General features: G+C 39.1%; 1 protein-coding gene and 1 long non-coding RNA gene across 5 annotated transcripts in view; one reads left to right on the top strand and one right to left on the bottom strand.

The window, feature by feature from the left end:
* The window catches only part of LOC121038672 (uncharacterized), a 34,041-nt gene extending 26,385 nt beyond the window's left edge, over nucleotides 1-7,656 (bottom strand). For 2 of the 4 annotated variants that reach the window (XR_005794437.1, XR_005794435.1), the window contains exons 1-2: nucleotides 7,401-7,651; nucleotides 4,607-4,726 (exon numbers count right to left, since the gene is read on the bottom strand). This is a non-coding gene — a long non-coding RNA (uncharacterized LOC121038672). Of the gene's footprint in view, nucleotides 1-4,606; nucleotides 4,727-7,400 lie in introns of all 4 variants that reach the window. The other 2 variants (XR_005794438.1, XR_005794436.1) reach the window with 1 other exon arrangement.
* Nucleotides 7,657-7,683: 27 nt separating this feature from the next.
* Nucleotides 7,684-24,000, top strand: part of RPAP3 (RNA polymerase II associated protein 3) — a 40,998-nt gene continuing 24,681 nt past the window's right edge. The window contains exons 1-5 of the mRNA XM_040488348.1: nucleotides 7,684-7,790; nucleotides 10,436-10,619; nucleotides 11,630-11,770; nucleotides 15,501-15,623; nucleotides 16,454-16,581. Coding sequence (XP_040344282.1) covers nucleotides 10,467-10,619; nucleotides 11,630-11,770; nucleotides 15,501-15,623; nucleotides 16,454-16,581 — 545 coding nt within the window. The 5' untranslated portion in view covers nucleotides 7,684-7,790; nucleotides 10,436-10,466. The remainder of the gene's footprint in view (nucleotides 7,791-10,435; nucleotides 10,620-11,629; nucleotides 11,771-15,500; nucleotides 15,624-16,453; nucleotides 16,582-24,000) is intronic.

Genomic DNA, 24,000 nt, shown 5'->3' on the forward strand with positions numbered 1-24,000 from the left:
CAACTGATTAATATGTTAAGGGCTATAATAAATAAAGTAGACAGCATGCAAGAACTGATGGGCAAAATGTAAGCAGAGAAATGGAAAGCCTAAGAAAGAACCAAAAAGAAATTCTAGAGATGAAAACACTGCAACGGAAATGAAGAATACCTTTGATGGGCTTATTAGCAGACTGGACACATTTGAGGAGAGAATGAGGAGAGAATCTCTGAGCTTGAAGATAGCTCAAAAGAATCCCCAAAACCAAAATGCAAGAGAACAAAGGCTGAAAAACATCCAAGACAAATATCCAAGGTCTGTAGGACAACTACAAAAGGTGTAACATACACGTAATGAGAATACCAGAAGGAGAAGAAAGGGAGAAAGGAACAAAAGAAATATTTGAAACAATAATGACTGAGAATTTCCCCCAATTAATGACAGACATCACCAGAGATCCAGAAATTTCAGAAAACACCAAGCAGAATAAATGTCAAAAAAACCCCAACTCTACTTTGACATATCATATTCAAATTATAGAAAATCAAACATAAAGAAAAATTGTGAAAGAAGCCGGGGGTGGGGGGAATCTTACCTACAGAGGAACAAAGATAAGAATTACATCTGATTTCCCCTCAGAAACCATGCAATCCAGAAGAGAATGATGTGAAATATTTAAAATGTTGACAGGAAAAAACCCACCAGCCTAGAATTCTGGACCCTGAAAAATTATTCTTCAAAATGGAAGGAGAGATAAAGACTGTCTTTTTTTTTTTTTTTTTGAAGACTTTATTTTTAAGTAACATCTGTACCCAATGTAGGGCTCGAACTTACAACCCTGAGATCAGAGTCACATGCTCTTCTGACTGAGCCAGACAGGTGCCTCAAAGACTTTCTTAATTAAACAAATTTTTTTAAAAGAAGTTCTTTGGAGAGAAGGAAAAGAAGTGAAATGTGAAGATAAAGTAAAAACTTTTATTTCTCTTATTATTAATTTCTCTAAAAGACAACAGTTTGTTCAGAATAACAGTAGCAAATGCTCACTTTGGCTGCACATATACAAAATAACGACAGCAATAATGTGTTCTATCACATATATTATGCATATATATACACACACACACATACTTATGTATACTTGTATACATATATGTATTATGGATATATATGTATATATTTATCCTTACATATAAATGAAATTCATAACAGGTACAAGGGATGAGAGGAAGGGATTAGAGTTATTTTCTTAGTATAAGGTACTCCAATTGCCCATGATGTGGCATAGTGTTATTTGAAATTGGATATGGATTAATATTGTAAATGTATATGGCAAAATCTAGGATAATGATTTTAAAAAGTAAAAAAAAAAAAAAAAAAAGAAATATAATGGATCTACTAAGAAAGGAGAAAAAAATGGAATCACATGAAAAGCTCAATTAAGAATATAAAAGCCAGGCTCAGAGCCTGGAGCCTGTTTCAGATTCTATATCTCCTTCTCTCTCTGCCTCTCCCCTGCTGGCACTCTGTCTCTCAAAAATAAATAAATGTAAAAAAAATTTTTTTTTCTTAAAGAGCATAAAAGCCAGAAAAAGAATGGGAAACAAAAATAGGAACAAAGACCTAGGACAACAAATAGAAAACAGTATTGAATATGGTACATATTAATTCAGCTATATCAATAGTCACTTTGAATGTCAGTGGTCTAAGTGCAACATATAAAAGAGATTGTCATAGTGGATCAAAGGGGGTGGCTCAGTCGGTTAAGCTTCTGACTTCAGCTCAGGTCGTGATCTCATGCTTAGTGAATTTGATCCTTGCGTCTGGTTCTGCATTGGCATCATGGAGCCCTCTTTGGATCCTCTGTCCCTTTCTCTCTGCCCCTCCCACCCTCAAAAATAAATAAAACATTAAAAAAACCCCACAAGAATCAATTATATGTTGTCTACAAGAAACCAACTTCAAATATAAAGACACACATAGATAGAAAGTAAATGGATAGAGAAAAAAATACCATGCTAGCACTAATCAAAAGAAAGCAGGCATCACTATGTTAATTTCAGACAGACTAGACTTCAAGTAAGGAAAGTTATCAGGGGAAAAAAAAGGGCGTTACATAACGATAAAGGAGTCAACTCTGCAAGGAGATATAACAATTCTTTGTATTTTTTAAAATGTTTATTTATTTTGAGAGAGACAGAGAGAAAGAGCATGCACGAGTGGGGGAGGGGCAGAGAGAGGGGGAGAGAGAGAGAATCCTGGGCAGTGGGGCTCAAACCCACAAACCATGAGATCATGACCTGAACTGAAATCAAGAGTCAAGGCACTTAACCTACTGAGCCACCTAGGCACCTGGAAGATGTAACAATCCTTAATGTGTATGCATATAACAACAGAGCATGAAATTCCAAGAGGCAAAATCTGATAAAATAGAAGAAACAGATGAGTCCAGTATCATAGTTGGAGATGCGAATATCTTGTTCTCAGAAGCAGACAGACCTGGTAGGCAGAAAATCACTAAGGACAGTTAAACTGTCCATCAATCAACATTGAATATCATTGACATCCATAAACTATTCCATCCAACATTCATATTCATATGGGTCATTCACCAAGATAGACCACATTCTGGCCCACAAAATACTCTTCAACAAATTCAGAAGAATAGAATCCTACAATGTCTGCTCTCAAAAGATAACAAAAGATAACTGGAAAACCCTAAAATACACGGACATTAAATAACACACTTCTAAATAACACGAGTCAAGGAAAAAAAAATCTCAAGACAAAATTTAAAATATTTTGAACTAAATGAAAATGACAATACAACTTACCAGAATTTGTGAGATGCAGTGCTTAGAGGAAAAAATTATAGCATTTAATGCATATATTAGAAAAGGAGAGAGATCTAAAATAAATCATCTAAGTTTCCACCTTAGGAAACTAGAAAAAGAAGAGAAAATTAAGTAAAACATAAGTAGAAGAAAATAAATAATAATAATTAGAGCAGAAATCAATTAAATTGAAAACAGGAAACCAATAGAGAAAATCAATGAAACTAAAAGTTCTTTGAAAAGATCAAAAAAGTTGATACGCCTCTAGCTGGGCTAACCAAGAAATAAAGGAGAGGACAAAAATTATTTTTTTTTTCAACGTTTTTTATTTATTTTTGGGACAGAGAGAGACAGAGCATGAACGGGGGAGGGGCAGAGAGAGAGGGAGACACAGAATCGGAAACAGGCTCCAGGCTCCGAGCCATCAGCCCAGAGCCTGATGCGGGGCTCGAACTCACAGACCGCGAGATCGTGACCGGGCTGAAGTCGGACGCTTAACCGACTGCGCCACCCAGGCGCCCCATACAAAGAACTCTTAAAACTCAACAATAAGAAAACAACTCAATTAAAAAATGGGACCATAACAAACACCGCCCCAAAAAAGATATACAGATGGCAAATAAGCATATGAAAAGATGCTCCACATCAAATGTCATCAGGGAAATGCAGATTAAAACAACATGACACCACTATAGACCTATTTGATGGCCAAAATCTGGAACACTGACAACACCAAACGCTGGTACTGATGTGAAGCAACAGGAACTCTCACTCATTACTGGTGGGAACGCAAAATGGACAGTTACATTGGAAGACAGTCTGGCAATTTCTCGCAAAATGAAACATACTCTTACCATATGATCCAGCAATTATTCTTCTTGGTATCTACCCAAAGGATCTGAAAACTTATGTCCACACAATAACATGCATGTGAATGTTTATAGCAGCTGCATTCATAATTACCAAAACTTGGAAGCAAACAGGATGCTCTTCAGTAGGTGAATGGATAAACTGTGGTGCATCCAGACAATAGAATATAATTCAGCGCTAGAAAGAAATGAGTTATCAAGCCATGAAAAAACATGGAGGAACCTAAAATTCATTATACTGAGTGAAAACAAGCCAATATAAGAAGGCTACATCTGTATGATTCCAAGTATACGACATTCTGGAAAAAGGAAAACTATGGAGACAATAAAAAAGATCAGTCGTTCCCGGAGTTGCAGGTAATGGGGAGGGATGAATAGACATATCACAGAGGATTTTTAGGACAGTGAAAATATTCCGTATGATACACTGATGGATGTATTGTTGTTATAAATTTTTTCAAACCCACTGTGCAGTACTAAGAGTGAACCTTTAGTTAAACTAAAGTTAGGCTCTGGGTCTTAGTTAAACTAAGTTAAGACTCTGGGTGCCTGTGATGTGTCAATGTTAAGTTCATCTTTGGCAAAAAATTGCACTATTCTGATGACTGATATTGATAATGAGAGAGGCTAGGTATGTATGGGCAGGAGGTATATGGGAAATTTCGGTACCTTCCTCTCAGCTTATTGGAACCCTAAAGCTTCTATAAAAAAAATAAAGTCTAAAAACAAAGATTGGAAGGAGCATTGCACATAGATTATGGGGTCCGGTAAATGGTGACTGGTGATCCCTAGCTCTTGTAACCAGCCCCCTTGACTACATCCACAAGGAACGTAAGGACGCTTCTGGATGTAGCTTCTGTGGTTGTGGGAGTTGACCGAAGTGAGGGAGGAGGAGGAGATAAAGAGAGATAAAAAGAGAGTTCTTACCTGTAAACAGATGATGTAGGTCACAGATGCTAGGAAAATGCCAGGTATGAAGGAATACCTCAGGCAAGTTAAAATTCAGATGGATGAAACAGGGCCTCATCTTGTCCTTCCTCAGGGGAGCTAACAGTCAAATGAACAAGACAGTGAGTCAGTAGAACACGGTGGCCATAGGTGCTGGCTCTGAAGTCAGAATGGCCAGGTACCTCACCAAACCCTGTCATTTGCTGGCTGTCTAGGCAAATTTCTTAATTATTCAGGTCAGTTTCCTCACTGGTATGATGGGGATAATATTACCATCACGTTGTGAGGTAAAAAGTATAATACGCTTATTACTTACGATAATGCTTACCTGTCTCACTTATTACACAGATTTCATTTTTCATGAAGAGAGGTAGCTCATGTTCCCTGTGATTAACCTTAACATTCATCTACTGGTGCCTAGTACTCATCCTCCTTACAGACCTCTTCAGAGGTATTCCAAGCAGTCAAGTGGGACACAGAGTCAGAAATGTAGGAGTAATCACATCCCAGAGTCTGGATCTTAGCTTTGCTAAGGAGGGAGGGGCAGGAATTAATATTTAAGATCTCAAGCTGTCCCAGACTGTGCTAGGTTGGGTTTTTACATACATTTTGCTCAGTCTATTAGTTATTTTTATCTTTACCATTTTAATTTTACCTAGGCAACTAAGGCTTAGGTTAAGCCACATTCTCAGTAAGTAGCAGAACAGGGTTACAAAATTTAACCCCTTTCCTCTGGCTAGAGTGAGCTTGGATTTCTAGCAGTATTGACTCATTTATGTGTTTGTCATTCTTTCAAAGAATACTTACGAAGGCCTATGAGAGAGGTTACTAATTTCCCTTCAATATCTGCTCTCCTCTTGTTTTTCCTGAATTGTTTTTATTTTTAAAAAAAATTTTTTTAACGTTTATTTATTTTTGGGACAGAGACAGACAGAGCATGAACGGGGGAGGGGCAGAGAGAGAGGGAGACACAGAATCGGAAACAGGCTCCAGGCTCTGAGCCATCAGCCCAGAGCCCGATGCGGGGCTCGAACTCCTGGACCGCGAGATCGTGACCTGGCTGAAGTTGGACGCTTAACCGACTGTGCCACCCAGGCGCCCCCTGAATTGTTTTTAGATGAGCAACATAACTTCCAAGAGTAAAAACTTCTCTTGCAGCCAGGAGTGGCCACGTGTCTAAGTCCTGGCCAGTGGCATGGAAAAAGGAGTGTTCTTAAAGGCCACTATTCCCACCCTGCCCCTTCCTGCTGTCTGGATTGCAGATACGATGGCTGGAGCTTAAGCATCCATCTTGAGCCACCAGGGAAGCCATATGCTGAAGATGATGGAGCCATAAGGTTGAAGGTGCCTGGGTCTGACACTGAAATTATCATACCTATGGAGAAATAGGTTCTACTTACATAAATGGGTTAGAAATTCAACATATAGAACACATAGAGACACTTTTTTGAAAGTGACTATTCAGATATTAACAATAAGTGCAATTGAGATGACTGGGGTTTGTTTTCCCTAAAAAGAAATTAATTAATGAGACATAAAAGCATAATTTACCAACCTTGTTGAAAACTATTTGAAGACATGTCAACAGAAGTGGGGAAGTCTGCACTCTAGAAAAGAACTTACAATAGCCCATGTCTGGGCTCACAAGAGAGAAGGCGGTCATTACAGGCATAGCTGTTTTTGGTAGAACAATGTGAGCCTCAGAATTAGGTAACAAAGGCCATCAAGACCATTTGATTTAACTCCTTTCACTTTGCTTCTGTACTCACTAAGAAATTGTCTATTATGTGACTTGAGAGGAAGAAAAATAGGAGGGAGGATTCACCCAAGGGTCTATGAGGTTTTACTAAAGGAGCCAGCAGCCCCCATCCCTCTCATCTCAATTGACTCTGGTAGAATTCATTTAAAAAAATAGATTGCTTTTGTTAAGAACATCCATAAATCAATATCTGTTTTAAAATGATTTATTATAATTGAAAACACAAAACCAAAAGGATCATTTCATTAGTAAATATGTTGATGATACACTCGATGATTTGACTATCATGATGTGAAAATACAAAGATACTATATAAATATACAGTGGGAAAGATGAGCTAATGATCTGCCCTTGTAAGAGAGGACCCCAGGGTGGGTTTTCATTGATGATTATCTGGATTGGTGGCTCCCAGTCTTAAATGAACAATTGTATCCTGTGCTTTAAAAAATCAGGATTCCCAGGCTGCACTGGGAATTAAATCGGAATCTCTGGGGACAAAATCTAGAAATAAGATTTTTTTTTTAAATGCTCCATAGATGATTTCAAAGTTCAGTCAAGCCTGAGAGCCACTGAACTGGATTTTGAGGCTAATGTCTGAGATCACTGAGTTGTTTCGAACTGACAGGTTTCTTTGCTTCCGTTTGTTTTCATGGACTTTTGAAATTATTTTTGTTTTACAATTTTAGAGTCCTGAAAAATTAAAGAAAGCTCACTCATACAGGAAGCAGACGCAAGAAATGTTAAAAGGTTCACATTCTTTCTTCTTTGTAAGCCAGGGCACTCTAAAACCTTAGTACTGACACACGACCAGGAAAGACTCAGAGTCAGATACACTTAGAAAAGCAGAGTTTACTCGCAAAGGTGAAGAGAGGCAGACTGAAGAATTGGTTTGTCAAATACAAGTACTTACAGGAAGCAAAACAAAACAACCTTGCACATTTGTCAGAGTTACAAGATTACACCCTTTGTTCAGATAGAGAAACGGTAACTTTTTCAGATGATTATCGTACTTACAAAGGTCGTGACCTATAGACACCCGCAGGGCAAATATTCAGGATGAAATCATCTTGAGGGGAGTCCAAGGAAATAGTCAAGGAGTTATTATTTTGGCAATCGGAACAAGTCAGGGTGACTCTGCAGTTTGGGGGTTATCTCCCGTGAAGTTTAGTTATAGTGCAAGCAGGCAAGACGTCTGATTCGGCTTTAACGCACCTGTCAATTCTCTAATTGTACCCTGAGACGAACCGCGCACTGTACCTGACCTTCTGCGCATGCTCCGCCTGGACGCCAGGGGGCGGGGCGACGGCTCGCGGGGACTTGTGGGAAAGCTCAGGAAGGCGGGGCTCGGCGTGAGTTGCTGCGAGCCTGGGATGCCGGCCTTGCGGGCAGTAACGGCCTAGTGAGGTGAGTTGGCCTTGTTATCGCCGGCTTTGGCAGCCGACGGGGCTTTTGGGGTCGCGTGGCTCGAAGGGGGCGCGCGGCCGTGGGTCCCGGGTGAGGCGGAGGGCGTGAGGGCGTGAGGGCGTGAGGGTGGGCGGCGAGGGCGCGGCGGTGTCCAGGGTAGCGGCGTCCCGGGTGAGCGTTCCGGAAGGGGCTTGCTCCGCGCGCCCGAGTCTGGACGGCCTGCTCTGCTGACCGTCCCTCCACCCCGGCTGCCCGGGGTACTGGGCGGGTTTGCGGTGGTCGGACCGCAGATCCACTCTCCCGAGAGAACTGCGGTGGGGCACGCCCCCTGTCGGCGTCGGTGTGCAGTGTTCGCTCGGATATTGAGTGTGAAAGCGATACGCCCCGCGCTGGAAGTTTCTGGGTGCTTGCTCGGACTCGAGCCTCGTCGCAGGTACCGTTGGCAGCCATGGCGCCTGCGGGAGCAGCAGAGGTGATGAATGAAATGGAAAAGGGTTTCGACGCTTTGCAGCATCACAGTGGCTTGCTACGCCTTTATTCCTATTTTTGAGCCCCCAGCAAAGCACTATACTGGTTTCGCTTTATTTTACTTTTTCAAATGAGATCTACATATGTGATCAAACATGGGCACTGCCTGAAAAGAATCTTAAACTTAGTTTAGGTTCTAGGGCCAGGCTACGGGTCAGAAGACCTATCTGCATTTGCAACCGTTAGAAAACTAATTTTTCTAATTTCTGTCTCTCCCTTTCTACTCCCCCACTCCTCTTAAGCTTTGAGTCCCCTCCCACCTTTTTGGGAACTTTATCCCATCACTCACCCTTTTTCCTAGATTTTATCTTGTTTCTCTTCGCCAGACTATACTCCTGAGCAATCTTAGATTATTAAAGAATCACGCTAATCCCAATATAATCTCATTTATTCAGCATCTCATTTTATTTCCACTTTTTCTTTAAATCTCAATAAAATTCTTAATAAATCTTTACATGACCAAATGTAATGCACTTTCATTACTCTTAGATGATCTTTGTGTCATTTGGCACTGCTAACCTCTCTCACCTTGAACTCTTAAGAATTCTATTCGGTGAAATTACTCGCCCAAGTTTTCCTACCAACTCTCTAGTTGTTGCTGCCTAGTTTTTCCTATGTGTGTTGGCATCTTTTCCTCTGCTTGTTCCCCAAATGATAGTGTTTTCCAGGTTCCAGTCCTTCCCCACCTAAACCTGTAGTTACAGTGACTAAGCATGTCCAAATCCATGATTGCAATTTCCACCTTTATGCTAGCGACACTCAAATTTGTATCTCTAGCCCTGTGTGACTACCTATAAGTACCTACTGGTTATATCCTGATCTTCCATAAGCACCCAGTTCAGCATATCTCAAACTGAGATATTTGCCTTTCCTCTTGTCCTCCAATCCTGAAGCTTTTTCCTTTTCTTGCTTTCTTTTTTTTTAAAGGTCTAAAGAAAAATTTTTTTAAGTAATCTCTACACCCAATGTGGGGCTTGAACTCATAACCCCAAAATCAAGAGTCTCATGCTCCACCAACTGAGCCAGCCAGGTGCCCCCTTTTTTTCCTTTTAAAATTGTGATCCAGACTCAAAATGGCACTACTCATTTAACCAGGCTCCCAAGCCAGAAATCTAAGACACTGGTTAAGTCCTCTGCTCCCCCACTCCTTATGTGAATCAGTCATCAAGTATCTTTTATTTTCCCACTATAATACTTTTCACATAGCTTTCAGACTTCGTGGCATGGCATTTCAAGACCTGTCCCATAGCCACCTTGGCCTTCTCTCTCATCATTCTCTTAGTCCTTCAGTCTGCCTGCCCACTTCTCCATGGTTAATCACTTGGCTGGCCTATTTGAAGCTTGGCTAGTTACAGCAACTTTGGGGACTCTTTCCTTGAACCCACCACCCTACCCACCATCTGATTTATGCCTGTCCTTTGTTGTCAGTCCCACAGCATCTCTGTGTACCTCTATTTAGCACAGTTGCTCTCAACCAGGAGTTAATTATGCCTCCCAGGTGACATTTAACAATGTCTGGAGCACTTTGTCACAGTCTGGAGGGGAGGGGGAATACCTCTACCTAGTTGGAAGAGGCCAGAGATGTTGCCAACCATCTTACAATGCGTAGGACACATCTCCTACCACAAAGAATAATCTGTCCCAAAATATTGATAGCCCTAAGGTTAAGAAACCCTGCCTAGCCTAATATTTTGTTGCTCAGTACTTGATTATTTTGCTTCCTTCTCCACTAGACGTAAGACCTTGTCTTGTTTTTACAGGGCCTGTCACATAGCAGAAGTTCAATAAATTTTGAAAAGGAGTAAAGGAGATAATTAGGATTAATTTATAAGCTAGAGATGGGCAGACAGTCTGCTACCATGGGCTACTTGCTAATTTCAGTGATTTCCTCATTGCCTTTCATTTACATTGATTGCAGCAACTCCCAGACTTGTCTGTCTTTCATTTGTTCATTCAGCAAACATTGATTCATCTAAAAAATAATATACTGATGTTTTCTTTCTTCAGCATCACTTTAGGCTCTCCTCTATGTTTTTTTGACCATTTATGAAGTGGTAAAAAATAATTAGCTAAGCTTCAAAAAAATAAACCAAATATTTTTGTTTAATTCTTGTCAGAGATTGGTTGGTCAAAACTCTGCAGGCCATAATGACTTCGACAAATAAAGCAATTGAATTACAACTACAAGTGAAACAAAATGCAGAAGAATTACAAGACTTTATGAGAGATTTAGAAAACTGGGAAAAGGATATTAAGCAGAAGGATATGGAACTAAGAAGACAGAATGGTGTTCCTGAAGAGGTAAATTTCTTAATTAAATCCTACTTTAGCCTCCAGCATAACTAGTTTAAAGAGAAGCAGAACCATTAAAAATTTTTTTTTAATGTTTGTTTATTCTTGAGAGAGAGAGAGAGAGAGACAGAGCACAAGCAGAGGAGGGACAGATAGAGCGGGAGACACAGAATCCGAAGCAGGCTCCAGGCTCTGAGCTGTCAGCACAGAGCCTGACACGAGGCTTGAACCCATGAAGCATGAGATCATGACCTGAGCCGAAGTCTGATGCTGAACTGACTGAGGCACCTAGGTGCCCCAAAGCACAACTTTTTAAAATGTTTTGTGAAAATACTGAATTTGAAGTGATTTGCTGCCTGTCGGCATTCTGAAAAATTCTGCTTTTTAAAGTCTTTGTAATTATTTATATTAACTACATGAAGACGTTTTAAGACTTAGCGAATAGTTCCTGAAAGGAAGGCCATGTGATAATTCTTAAGGTAAATGAGTAACATCATACAATATTTAGTGTGTATATATATTATACAGATCGTATATAATTATATATTTCATGATATGTTAACATACGCTATTAGCGTAAAACGTAGATGGTACAACCAAACGTTTTTCTTAAGAGTATGCATTTAAATATGGATAGCTTTTTCATACTAATGATGTGGAGGCAGTTCAGTTTGCTGTTGTACTACTGCTAATTCATTATAGTAAGGCTGAAGATCAGGCAGGTTTGGAAGTGTGCATTTAGGATTGCAAATTAAATGTATAATGAAACTTTCTAGATACTAACTTTTCTTGTGACTAAACAATGTTTAACATTTGTCAGAGAATGAATTTAACATTTCAGGCATGAATTATTATAAGTGAAGATGGTAAATTGATGTTTTTACATACTTAAAAAATAAAAAGTACTTCCTACTTGAAGGTATAATTTAGTGCGAATTTTAAACATTGCTAGTTACACAAAAATGTAATTAATAGAGCAGGGCTTAAAACGTTGTGTGTGTTTTTTCCCCTGTCCCTAGAATTTACCTCCTATTCGAAATGGGAATTTTAGGAAAAAGAAGAAAGGCAAACCTAAAGAGTCTTCTAAAAAAACCAAAGATGAAAACACAAAAAACAGGATAAAATCTTATGATTATGAAGCATGGGCAAAACTTGATGTGGTAAGTTAATCTACTCTTGTGCTTCTTAGTATTTGAATAAAGTTATCTTAGAGTTAGCTAAGAGTCATGGGTTAAATGAAAAAGTTCTTACGCCTGTTTTTGTCATTTGGATTGTTTTATGTGGATACAAATTCATTCATAGTGCTCTTCAATTTGCTACATTATTTTTTTCTCCTGCAGCCCTCTTTCAGTGTATAGTGGCTAAAACAGCCAGTGTTCTGTTCTTTTTTTCCTATTTTTTTCTTCCTTTTTTCTCTTTTTGCAAAAATAATATGTAGAGGTCCAGTGTACTCTTCTTCCAGTTTACCCCAGTGGTTATATCTTCCTTAACTACAGTGCAGTATCAAAACCAGGAAATCGATATGGTACAATGTATATAGTTTTGTGCCATTTTATCCCATGAACACTTGGGTAACCACCATGGCATTTAGAACTCAAAAATATTGCATCGCCACAAAGATCTCTCATGTGCTGTCCGTTAATACTTGCACCCACATCCCTCCTCCCCACCGTCTCTAAGCCCTAGACAGCCAGAATTCTAAGATAGTAATAACTCCCAGAAAAGAAGGACTCTGCTATATGTTTTTATAGACTGAAGGACCTAATACTGGTTGAGAGGGAATGTCTTAGTGTCTAGTCTTGGGGCTGTGGCTATGGGACAATAAAAGTAGGCGTATCTTGATCCCCAGAGAATGGGCTTCACCCTTCTAGATGAGGGTAAATCTGTTTGCCTCCCATCTCCCACACGTAACACATGGTATAACTGGAAAATTACCACCAGTACTCTGCCTCCGAACCCTCTACGTAGTGCTTCAAGCAGCCATCATTAGGTCAGCCTGTGAAAGGCAATCTGTTGGTCAGCCTTATTCTAGACTCTCACCCACCTTAAGGGTTGATTTGGTTTGATTGATCTGAAATATATGTTCCTTGGGGCGCCTGGGTGGCGCAGTCGGTTAAGCGTCCGACTTCAGCCAGGTCACGATCTCGCGGTCTGTGAGTTTGAGCCCCGCGTCAGGCTCTGGGCTGATGGCTCAGAGCCTGGAGCCTGTTTCCGATTCTGTGCCTCCCTCTCTCTCTGCCCCTCCCCCGTTCATGCTCTGTCTCTCTCTGTCCCAAAAATAAATAAACGTTGAAATATATGTTCCTTTTTAGTCTTTCTGAAAGTGTTAATGTAATAGTCGATTTATACAAAAGAGTAAGTGAAGATATATGGTCTAAAGCATAATAATAAAATGAATATGTGAGCCCACCATGTAACTTACAGAGAATTTTTCAGTCCTGTTGAAGCTACCAGTGTGCTCCTTTCCTACCCCATCTTCTTTTCTCCCCCTCTACTTCCATAGATAACCACTCTTGTGATTTTTGTGTTTGTTATTTTATTTGCACTTTACTGTTTAACATTTTTATTTGCGGTTATACATACAGTAAATGCAAAAATCTGAATTTTTGCTCATATATATACTTGAGAAACCACCATCCACATCAAGATATAAGACATTTCCAGCATCTCAGAAACCTCCCTTTTCAATTGATTGCCCCCAAAGGTAGCTGCTGTTGTGATCTCTAATATTTTAGATGAGTTTTGCCAGTTATGGGATTTCATATAAATGTATTAAATAGTATGCACTCTTTTTGTTTAGCTTTGGTTGCTAGCATTATCTGACATTGATCTGTATTGTCAGTAGCAGTAATTTCTTTTTTTCATTGCTGATCAGAATTCCATTGTGAGAGTATATCACAATTTGTGTATCCATTCTTCTGTTGACATACATTTGGGTTGCTATTATGAACAAACCTGTTATGAACATTATTGTATGTGTCTTTTGATGGATATAAGCACCCAGGGGGAATTTGCCAGGTCATACTTTATATACACATTTAGGTTTAGAAGATACTGCTTAGTGGTTTTCCAAATTAGTTGTATTTTTCTTAATGAAACCAAGGCTAATTGACTCAAGATGGAGCTGGCACTATTAATTAAATAGTTTGCTATCTGTTTCAGTATTGTCCTGATGTAAGAGAAGTATGGTTTTAGGTCTTGGATTTATTACTGTGGGAAATGATACTTTCTGAACATGACTTTTACTCTGCTGAGTATTATATAGTCCACTTTTCATTTTTTGTGACCTTACCCCTCATTATGTAGCCTTTTCCTTTTCATAAGGTGGTATCTTATAATGCTTTTTCTTGAAAGGCATCATCTCAGATCATTACCTAGAGAGGTGCTTTCTACACAAACGTTTGTTCATTCAACAGATACTGATTGAACTCCTCCTTTGTGTGGTCAATGCTGTCATGATGTACTGCATTGCTTGATGTCATTTTAGTGTATCTATGCAAGATAATAGGTGTTTACTTACCATCCGCTCTAGTTCAGATCTGAGCATCCTGCTTTGGTGTCCTGCTGCTGGTGATGTTATACACATATAAACATAGCAGGAACGGATAATCTTGTCTCGTTAATGTTGGTAGGGTGGTGGTATTTGTGGAATCTTCATGCTAACACACAGCTAAGCTTCAGTCTAACTCTTAATGTTCATTCAGTGTAACTAAGCATAGATTTTATTTTTTAATTTGTCAATACTTTTTTTTTTTTTTTTACATAAAATAGTATGCTGTTTGTTAAATGCAAAAACGATTTTGTTTACATAATTGAAGTTTTTGTTTAAATGAGCTTTAGTGGGGGTGCTTGGGTGGCTTAGTCGGTTAAGCATCTGACTTCGGCTCAGGTCATGATCTCACCATTCATGAGTTGGAGCCCTGCGTCGGGCTCTGCGCTGACAGCTCAGAGGCTGGAGCCTGCTTTGGATTCTCCCTCTCTCTCTTTCTGCCCTCCCCCACTCACACTCTGCCTCTCTCTCCCCAAAATAAATAAAAACTTTAAAAAATATTTAAATGAGCTTTAGCGAACTCTTTAATGCTTACTAGTTTAAAATCTCTTTGTAAAAACCATTCTTTTATCATATATATTTAAAATATATTGATGGGGTTCATGAGATGATTTATTACCATGAAAGGAAAGTGTGATCCCAAAGAGATTGGGAATTGCGGGACTAGCATAATACATATTTTTTTTCATAGTCTGCTATATTTTTGGAATTCGCTGAGAAACAATATAACAGCCGCGGACAGAGGAGTCAGATTTGCCTGGGTTCAAATCCTGACTTGACCACTTATTAGCTGAGTGATTTTGAGTTAACAAACTTCTGTGTTTTGGTTCCTTGCAGTGGAAAATGGGTAACTATACTTACCTCATAGGTTTTTTGACGATTAGGAGTTATTGTGTTCTGCAAGCAGTTTTTAATGTTTTAAGATTAAGGAAGGAAAAAGCGTTTTAGTAAAAAACACTCTCTTGGCTATTGGTTGTTTATTATATTAATTTGGGGTTATTTGCAAACTTTGGTTATGTCAAGCTAATACCTCACTACTAATAGTTTGTGACTTAGGGGTGTTTTGTGGACCCTATTGACTTAGCTTACTTTGTGTTCAAAGGTAGATTCTTTAAGTGGTTTGGATCTTGGTTTTCTAAGGGTACATTTTTCTCTGGATATAATGCTAACCAGGAGGGGTTATTGGGGTTGAAAGCAACCTTAGACCTTTAGGTCTTTAGGTGATAACAACCTAAGTTCTATTGAGTGTCTTTTTTTTTTTTTTTTTTCTTTTTTTATGTCTTCTTTATTTTAATGGTCATGTAGTTATGAACACTAAGTTTTCCTACTTACAATTTCAGGACAGCATTCTTGATGAGCTTGATAAAGAAGAGAGTACCCATGATTCTGTGTCTCAAGAATCAGAGTCAGAAGAAGATGGGATTCATGTAGATTCACAAAAGGCTCTTACTCTAAAAGAAAAGGTATTCTTTAGGTTAGCATTAGTTTCCTTCATGTAAGCAGGATATGTAGAAAATCACATGGCTCCCAGTATTTCTTCAACATAGTTTGGGGGGTATTCAAATTTTAAGTTTTTATTGGCTGTACCCATATCAAGAGAGAGTAGAGCTTGTTGATTAGGAATTTATGCTCTGAAACCAGATTACATGGGTTCAGATCCTGTGACAAGTTCTTTAAATTGCTTGTAACTCAGTTTTCTTAACTGTAAATATCAGATTAATATTATTAGTAAATTTCAATGGGTTATTATGAATATTAAGGGAATTACTATATGTAAAGTGCATGGACTGTACAGAGAGTCGTTTTAAGATTTTTTGTAGTAGACAAAAGTAACTTAAAATCAGCGTGACATGAGTATTAAATTCCACTCCTCCATATCACAGGCCATCTTTGGTTACTTTTTGGAATGTTAAACATCCCTCTTTGGAAAAGCCTTGTTATAAAACTAGGCTTTTCAAAAAGCCTTTTGCTTTTCAAAAAGATGGAACTCTTTTCAGATTAAACTTCATCTTGATGCCTTTCTTTTGTTACATTTCTGTGGGTTATTGTCAGTAAAAGGTATATAATGCTAGGTGTGTTACTCGTTTTTCTACCAGGGCTTTTGGATTGTGCCCATACAATGACTATATAGTGAATTATCAGCGTTTGTTGAAAGACCGTTTTGCTTAATTCTCTTTTCTTTACTGTTAACCTTGATTACAGAGCTAATGAGTTAGAAAGCTATGCATAATATTGAAAGCAAATGTCTCTGGAATTCTGTGCCAGTATGTATCTGACTCATATGCTTTTTCAGGGCAATAAATACTTCAAACAAGGAAAATATGATGAAGCAATTGAATGCTACACCAAAGGCATGGATGCTGATCCGTATAATCCTGTGTTGCCAACAAACAGAGCGTCAGCGTACTTTAGGTTGAAAAAGTAAGGGATTTCCATAATGTGTGTGAATATTTTATGTGTGTGTCAACACTGATTGAAGAAAAGAATCTTTCATACACCCAGGCAATGACATAATATTCAGAGATAAAAAGGCATGAGTTACTAAGCCTTGAAAAGTCATAGAGAAACTCCAAACACATACTTATTTTTTTTTTTAATAGTGTCACTGACTTTTTATTCTCATTACTAAGCATAGTAAAACAAACCTACAATCATTTGCTTTCATTATAATTTCTTGAACAAAAGAGCATTTGGCAGTATTAAGGACATAATCTTAGAGCAGTCTTTTAAATGAAATCAATTTGGCTTTATAAAAATTTCCCACATGGCCTTTCTTTTCCAGATTTTCAACATAAAGTGGTAAAAACTTGTCCCAAATTTTGGCATTTGCATGCAGAGTAGTATTTGGGAACCATACATCATAAAAAGATAACTGGCATCTTCCCTTGAAAATGGGGATGGGGTCTTCATTTTTTTTTTTTCTTCCAAGTTTTTATTGAAATTCCAGTTAACATACAGTGTAATTTTAGTTTCAGGTATAGAATGTAGTGATTTGTCACTTACATACAACACCTGATGCTCATTACAAGTGCACTCCTTAATACCCATCATCTGCTTAACCTATCCCCCCACCCCAGCCTAACCACCTCCCGTCCAACAACCCTCAGTTTGTTCACGAAAGTTAAGAGTCTGTTTCTTGCTTTGTCTCTCTCCCTCCCACCCCAGTTCATTTGATTTGTTTTCTAAATTCCACATATGAGTGAAATTATATGGTATTTGTCTTTCTCTGACTGACTTCATTTAGCATAATACTCTCTGGCTGCATCTGTGTTGACGCAAATGGCAAGCTTTCATTCTTTTTGATGGCTAAGTAATATTCCGTTGTGTATAGATACCGTATCTTCTTTATCCATTTATCAGTTGATGGACATTTGGGCTCTTTCCATAATTTGGCTATTGATAATGTTGATATAAACATCAGGGTGCGTGTATTTAGTATTTTTTAATGCTTTGGGTAAATTTCTAGTAGTGTAATTGCTGGAATTTAGGGTAGTCCTCTTTTTAACTTTTTGAAGAACCTCCATACTGTTTTCCACAGTGGCTGTACCAGTTTGCCTTCCCATCAACAGGGTAAAAGGGTTCCCTGTTCTCCACATCCTTACCAACATCTGTTGTTTCCTGGATTGTTAATTGTAGCCATTCTAACAGGTGTGAGGTGATACCTCATTGCAGTTTTGATTTGTATTTACCTGATGATGAGTGATGTTGAGCATCTTTTCATGTGTCTGTTAGCTGTCTGTACGTCTTTGGAGAAATCACTATGCATGTCTTGTGCCCACTTCTTCACTGGATTATTTGTTGTTTTGGGTGTTAAGTTTGATCAGTTCTGTATAGATTTTGGTAACTAAACCTTTATCAGATATGCCATTTACAGATATCTTCTCCCATTCTGAAGATTGCCTTTTAGTTTTATTATTTCCTTTGCTGTGAAGAAGCTATTTTTTTTAAATGTTTATATATTTATTTTGAGAGAGAGCACAAGTGGAGGAGGGGCAGAGAGAGAAGGAGAGAGAGAATCCCAAGCAGACTCTGCCCTATCAGTGCAGAGCTCATCACAGGGCTCAATCCCATGACCACCAGATCACGACCTGAGCCAAAATCAATAGCCAGATGCTTAACTAACTGAGCTACCTAGGTGCCCCCAGAAACTTTTTATATTGATGAAGTCCCAGTAGTTCATTTTTGCTTTTGCTTCTCTTGCCTCAGGAGACATGCGTAGTAAGAAGTTGCTATGGTTTAGGTCAGAGAGGTTGCTACCTGTGTTCTCTTCTAGAATTTTAATGGTTTCCTGTCTCATATTTAGGTCTTTCATCCATTTTGAATTTATTTATTTTTGTGTATAGTTTAAGAAAGTAGTCCAGTTTCATTCCGCATGTTGCTATCCAGTTTTCCCAACACCATTTGTTAAAGAGGCTTAAAAAAATTTTTTTTTTAAATGTTTGTTTATTTTTGAGACATGGGAGAGAGACAGAGGATGAGCTTGGGAGTATGAGCATGGGAGAGAGAGAGCGGACACAGAATCTGAAGCAGACTCCAGGCTCTGAGCTGTCAGCACGGAGCACAGTTGGGGCTCGAACCCACGATACATAAGATCGTGACTTGAGCCGAAGTCAGAAGCTTAACCAACTGAGCCACCCAGGTGCCCAGAAGAGGCTGTCTTTTTTCCATTGGATATTCTTTCCTGCTTTGTCAAAGATTAGTTGGCCATATATTTGTGGGTCCATTTCTGGGTTATCTATGTGTCTGTTTTTGTGCCAGTACCATACTGTCTTGATGACCACAGCTTTGTAATATAACTTGAAGTCTGGAATTCTGATGCCTTCAGTGTTGCTTTCTTTTTCAAGATTGCTTTGGTTATTTGGGGTCTTTTCTGGTTCCATATAAATAGTCTTGTTTGTTCTAGCTCTGTGAAAAATGCCGGTAGTATTTTGATAGGGATTGCATTAAATGTGTAGATTGCTTTGGGTAGTATAGACATTTTAACAGTATTTGCTCTTCTAATCCAGGAGCATGGAATGTTTTTCCACTTTGTGTTGTCTTCAATTTCTTTCACCAATGTTTTATAGTTTTCAGAGTACAGATCTTTTACATCTTTGGTTAGGTTTATTTCTAGGTATCTTACGATTTTTGGTGCAGATGTAAAAAGGATTCCTTGATTTCTCTTTTCTGCTGCTTCATTATTGGTGTATAGACATGCAACAGATTTCTCTATGTTGATTGTGTATCCTGCGACTTTACTGAATTGTATATCAGTTCTAGCAATTTTTTGGTGGAATCTTTTGGGTTTTCTGTATGGAGTATCATATTATCTACAAATAATGAAAGTTTGATCTCTGCCAATTTGGATGCCTTTTATTTCTTTTTGTTGTCCGATTGCTGAGGCTAGGGCTTCCAGTGCTGTGTTAAATGACAGTGGTAAGAGTGGACATCCCTGACTTGTTCCTGACTGGAAGAGGACAAGCTCTCAGTTTTCCCCATCGAGGATGGTATTAGCTGTGGGTTTTTTTGTATATGTCCTTTGTGATGTAGAGATATGTTCCCTCTATCCCTGCTTTTTTGAGGATTTTTTTTTTATCATGGATGGATGTTGTACTTTGTCAAATGCTTTTTCTGCATTTATTGAAAGGATCATATGGTTCTTATGCTTTCTTATATTAATGTGGTGTATCACGTTAATTGATTTGCAACCACCTTTGCAGCCCAGGAGTAAATCCCACTCGATCGTGGTGAATGATTTTTTTAATGTATTGTTGGATTTGATTTGCTAGTATTCTGTTGAGAATTTTTGCATCCATGTTCATGAGGGATATTGGAGCTTAGTTCTCTTTTTTAGCAGAGTCTTTGTCTGGTTTTGGAATTGGGAATGCTGGCCTCATAAAATGAATTTGGAAGTTTTCATTCCATTTTTATTTTTTTGCAACAGTTTGAGAATAATAGGTATTAATTCTTCTTTCAGTGTTTGGTAGAATTCCCCTGGGAAGTTGATCTGGCCCTGAACTTTTGTTTATGGGAGATTTTTGATTACTGATTTTTTGCTGGTTATTGGTGTGTTCAAGTTTTCTATTTCTTCCTGTTTCAGTTTTGGTAGTTTATATGTTTCCAGACATTTTTCGATTTCTTCCAGTCTTTCAGTTTGTTGGCATATAATTTTTCATAGTTTTTTCCTTATAATTGTTTGCATTTCTGTGGTGTTAGTTATTTCTCCTCTCTCATTTGTGATTTCATTTATTTTGGTTCTTTCTCTTTTCTGTTTGATAAGTCTGGCTAGGAGTTTATCAATTTTACTAATTTTTTCACAGAATCAGCTTCTGGTTTCATTGACCTGTTCTGGTGGTTTTTTAGTTTCTGTATCCTTTATTTCTGCTGTAATCTTTATTATTTCCCTTTTTCTGCTGGCTTTGGGCTTCATTTGTTCTTTTTCTTGTTCCTTTAGGTGTAAGGTTGGTTGTTTATTTGAGTTTTTTCTTGTTTCTTGAGATAGGCCTGTATTGCTATATACTTCCCTCTTATGACTGCTTTTGCTCCATCCCAAAGGTTTTGGACCATTGTGTTTTCATTTTCATTTGTTTCCATGTATTCTTTTATTTCTTCTCTGATTTCCTGGTTGACCCATTCATTCTTTAGTAGCATGTTAACTCCATGTATTTGTGGTCTTTCCAAACTTTTTCTTGGGGTCGACTTCAAGTTTCATAGCATTGTGGTCAGAGAATATGCATGGTATGATGTCTCTCTTTTTGTGCTTGTTGAGGCCTTATTTGTGACCTGGTATGTGATCTCTTCTGGAGAATGTCTCGTGCATTTGAAAACGATGTGTATTCTGCTTTGCAATGAAATATTCTGAATATACTTGTTAAGTCTGTCTGGTCCAGTGTGTCATTCAAAGCAATTGTTTCCTTACTGGTTTTCTGCTTAGATAATCTTTCCATTGCTGTAAGTGGGGTGTTAAAGTCCCCTACTGTTATTGTATTATTATCAGTGAGTTTCTTTAGGTTTGATATTAATTGTTTTACATATCTGGTGCTCTCATATGGGGGCATAAATATTTATAATTGTTAAGATCATCTTGTTGGATAGTCCCCTAATTATGATATGGTGCCCTTCTTCCTCTCTTGTCTTTGGTTTAAAATCTAGTTTGTCTGGGGGCGCCTGTGTGGCTCAGTCAGTTAAGTGTCCCAATTCTTGATTTGGGCTCAGGTTATGATCTCATGGTTTGTGAGTTCTGGCTACACAAAGCCTGCTTGGGATCCTGGGAATCCTCTCTGTCTCTGTCCCTTGCCCAGTTGCACACATGCGTGCACTTTCTCTTTTGAATAAATAAACTTAAAAAAAATAAGCAAAATCTAGTTTGTCTGATATTGCTACTCTGGCTTTCTTTTGACTTCCACTTGCATGATAGATGGTTTTCCATCCCCTCATTTTCAGTCTGCAGCTGAGTCTCTTATAGATAGAATATACATGGGTCTTATTTTTTTTATCCATTCTGACCCCGTCTTTTGATTGGAGCATTTGGTCCACTTACATTTAGAGTAATTCTTGATAGATATGAATTTAGTGTTATTTTATTGTTGTTTTTGGAGATTTTCTCTATCCGTTTCTAGTTTTTGTTGCTTTTGGTCTTTTCCCACTCAAAGAGTCCCCCTTAATATTTCTTGCAGGGCTGGTTTAGTGGTCATGAACTCCTTTAGTTTTTGTTTGTCTGGGAAACTCTTTATCTCTCCTATTCTGAATGACAGCCTTGCTGGATAGAGTATTCTTGGCTGCATATTTTTCCCATTTAGTGTGTTGAATGTATCATGCTACTCCCTTCTGGCTTGCCAAGTTTTTGTGGAGAGATCTGCAGCTTGGCCTTATGGGTCTTCCTTTGTAAGTTAGGGACTTCTTTTGTCTTGCTGCTTTTAGGATTTTTTTTTTTATCACAGTATTTTGCAAGTTTAATTACAATATGTCTGGTGTTGGCCTGCTTCTGTTGATTTTGTTTGGAGTTCTCTGTGCCTCCTGGATTTGGATGTTTATTTCCTTTCCCAGATTAGGGAAGTTTTCAATTATTATTTCCTCAAATAAACCTTCTGCACCCTTTTCTGTCTTTCTTTCTGGGACTCCTATGATACAAATATTACTACATTTGATGGAATCACTGAGTTCCCTAGTATTCTCGTGATCCATAATTCTTCTCTTTTGTTCAGCTTTATTATTTTCCATTATTCTATCTTCTGTATCACTTATTTGTTCCTCTGCTTCTTCCATCGTTGTGGTCATTACATGCAGTCTGTTTCAAATCTCAGTTCTTGCATTTCTCATTTCTGACTGTTTTTTAGCTCTTTTTTCTCTGTGGTACGGCTGTCCCTGATGTCTTTCATGCTTTTCTCAAGACCACCAAGTATCCTTTTAAGTGTTGCTTTAAATTTTCCATCAGGCATATTACTTATGCTTTTTTTCCATTAGATCTCTGTTCAGGATCTTTTCTTGTTCTTTCTTTTGGGATGAATTCCTCCATGTTGGCATTTTGTCTGAGTCTCTGTCATCTTCTCTGTGTTAGAAAAGCCTGTTATGTTTCCTGCTCCTGAGAGTCATGGCTTTGTGAAGAAGAGGTCATATAAGTGTCCAAGGCCTGGAGCTTCGGGAAGTGTCTCTGGTGTGTGCTGCATGCACTCTGCTGCTGGGTTTTGGCTGCTCTGTCTTTCAGGTCAGTCATCTGCAGAGGCTCTCCTTGCCTGCAGTGGGCAGTGTTTGCATTAGCCAGAGTATGGGGAGTTTTAACTAGGTGTGCTTTGGTCCACTTATTAAATGAGACCTAAGTCTACTTCCACTAGAACCAAAGCTTTGCAGAACTCTATGGCCAGTAGATGTGGTGCATGCAGAGGTTTCTGCTGGCTTTCTGAGGAAGGGGCCCGCTGCTCTGCGACTTAGGCACTCTTGCCTGAGAAAAGCAGTGCCAGTGGAGCACAGGTGGGTGTGACTTGGTGTGAGCAGGTAGGGCAGCCAGTGTTGGCACCGTGTTGTTTACTGAAGTTGGTTTATGCTGGGTGGTAGGGGAGGGAACTGGTGTCAGCCAGCTCCTTTGTCCTCGGAGAGGGGTCTCTGTGCTCTCAGGGAAGCATTCCAGAAGAGCAAATAATTTTCCCTTGTGCATCCCAGGTGGTTTTCAGATTGCTGGTTTCATGCTCTTTCCATGTTGCCTGCCTGGAACAGTGCAGTGCACTTTGGGCTCTGTTGTAGCCAAGGCTGCTGACTTTTAAAACTCCAGACTTTAGGGACCTGGTCTGGTGGGGACCCTCGCTGGTCTTCTGGAGGAGGGTCTCACTGTGCTGGGATGGATGCAGTTTTGACCAAGAAGGGCAATCACTGTAGCTCAGGGTCATGGGATTTGGAGCAAAGCAGGTTAAATAGCCAGTGTCTGGGTTAGCTGCCCTCAGTCAGTGTCTCTGTGCCTACGCTGAGAGGTGTGGGGGGATGGAAATGGTTCTTTCATCCCCGGAGAGGCCCCTTTTTGAAAGCCACCTCTCATAGATGTGCTCCAAGAAGAGGGAACAATTTTAGGGGATCCTCAGATCACTGTACTGTCTGCCCCAGGGTTGTTTGCCTGCCTGCCCTCCAGGAGTAGGGCAGTGCCCTTCAGGGCTCTATCCCAGCCCTGCCCTATGACCTCTAAAACTCCTGGCTTTGAGCCCTGCTGGTTGCAGAAACTAGAAAATTAGTCCCTTGTTTTCCAAACCAGTGGCTTTGGGGAAGTGTTCTCCCCGTGCGTTTCCCGGTGTGCTCTCCTCTCTCTTATCTTTCTTCACCACCAGGGCTTCCTCCCTGTATCCATTTTCCTGGTGCTGGATTGTTGGTTGCCTCCTT

The sequence above is a fragment of the Herpailurus yagouaroundi genome, unplaced genomic scaffold (genome assembly GCF_014898765.1).
Source record: "Herpailurus yagouaroundi ecotype Mexico unplaced genomic scaffold, PumYag 166, whole genome shotgun sequence".
NCBI lineage: Eukaryota > Metazoa > Chordata > Mammalia > Carnivora > Felidae > Herpailurus > Herpailurus yagouaroundi.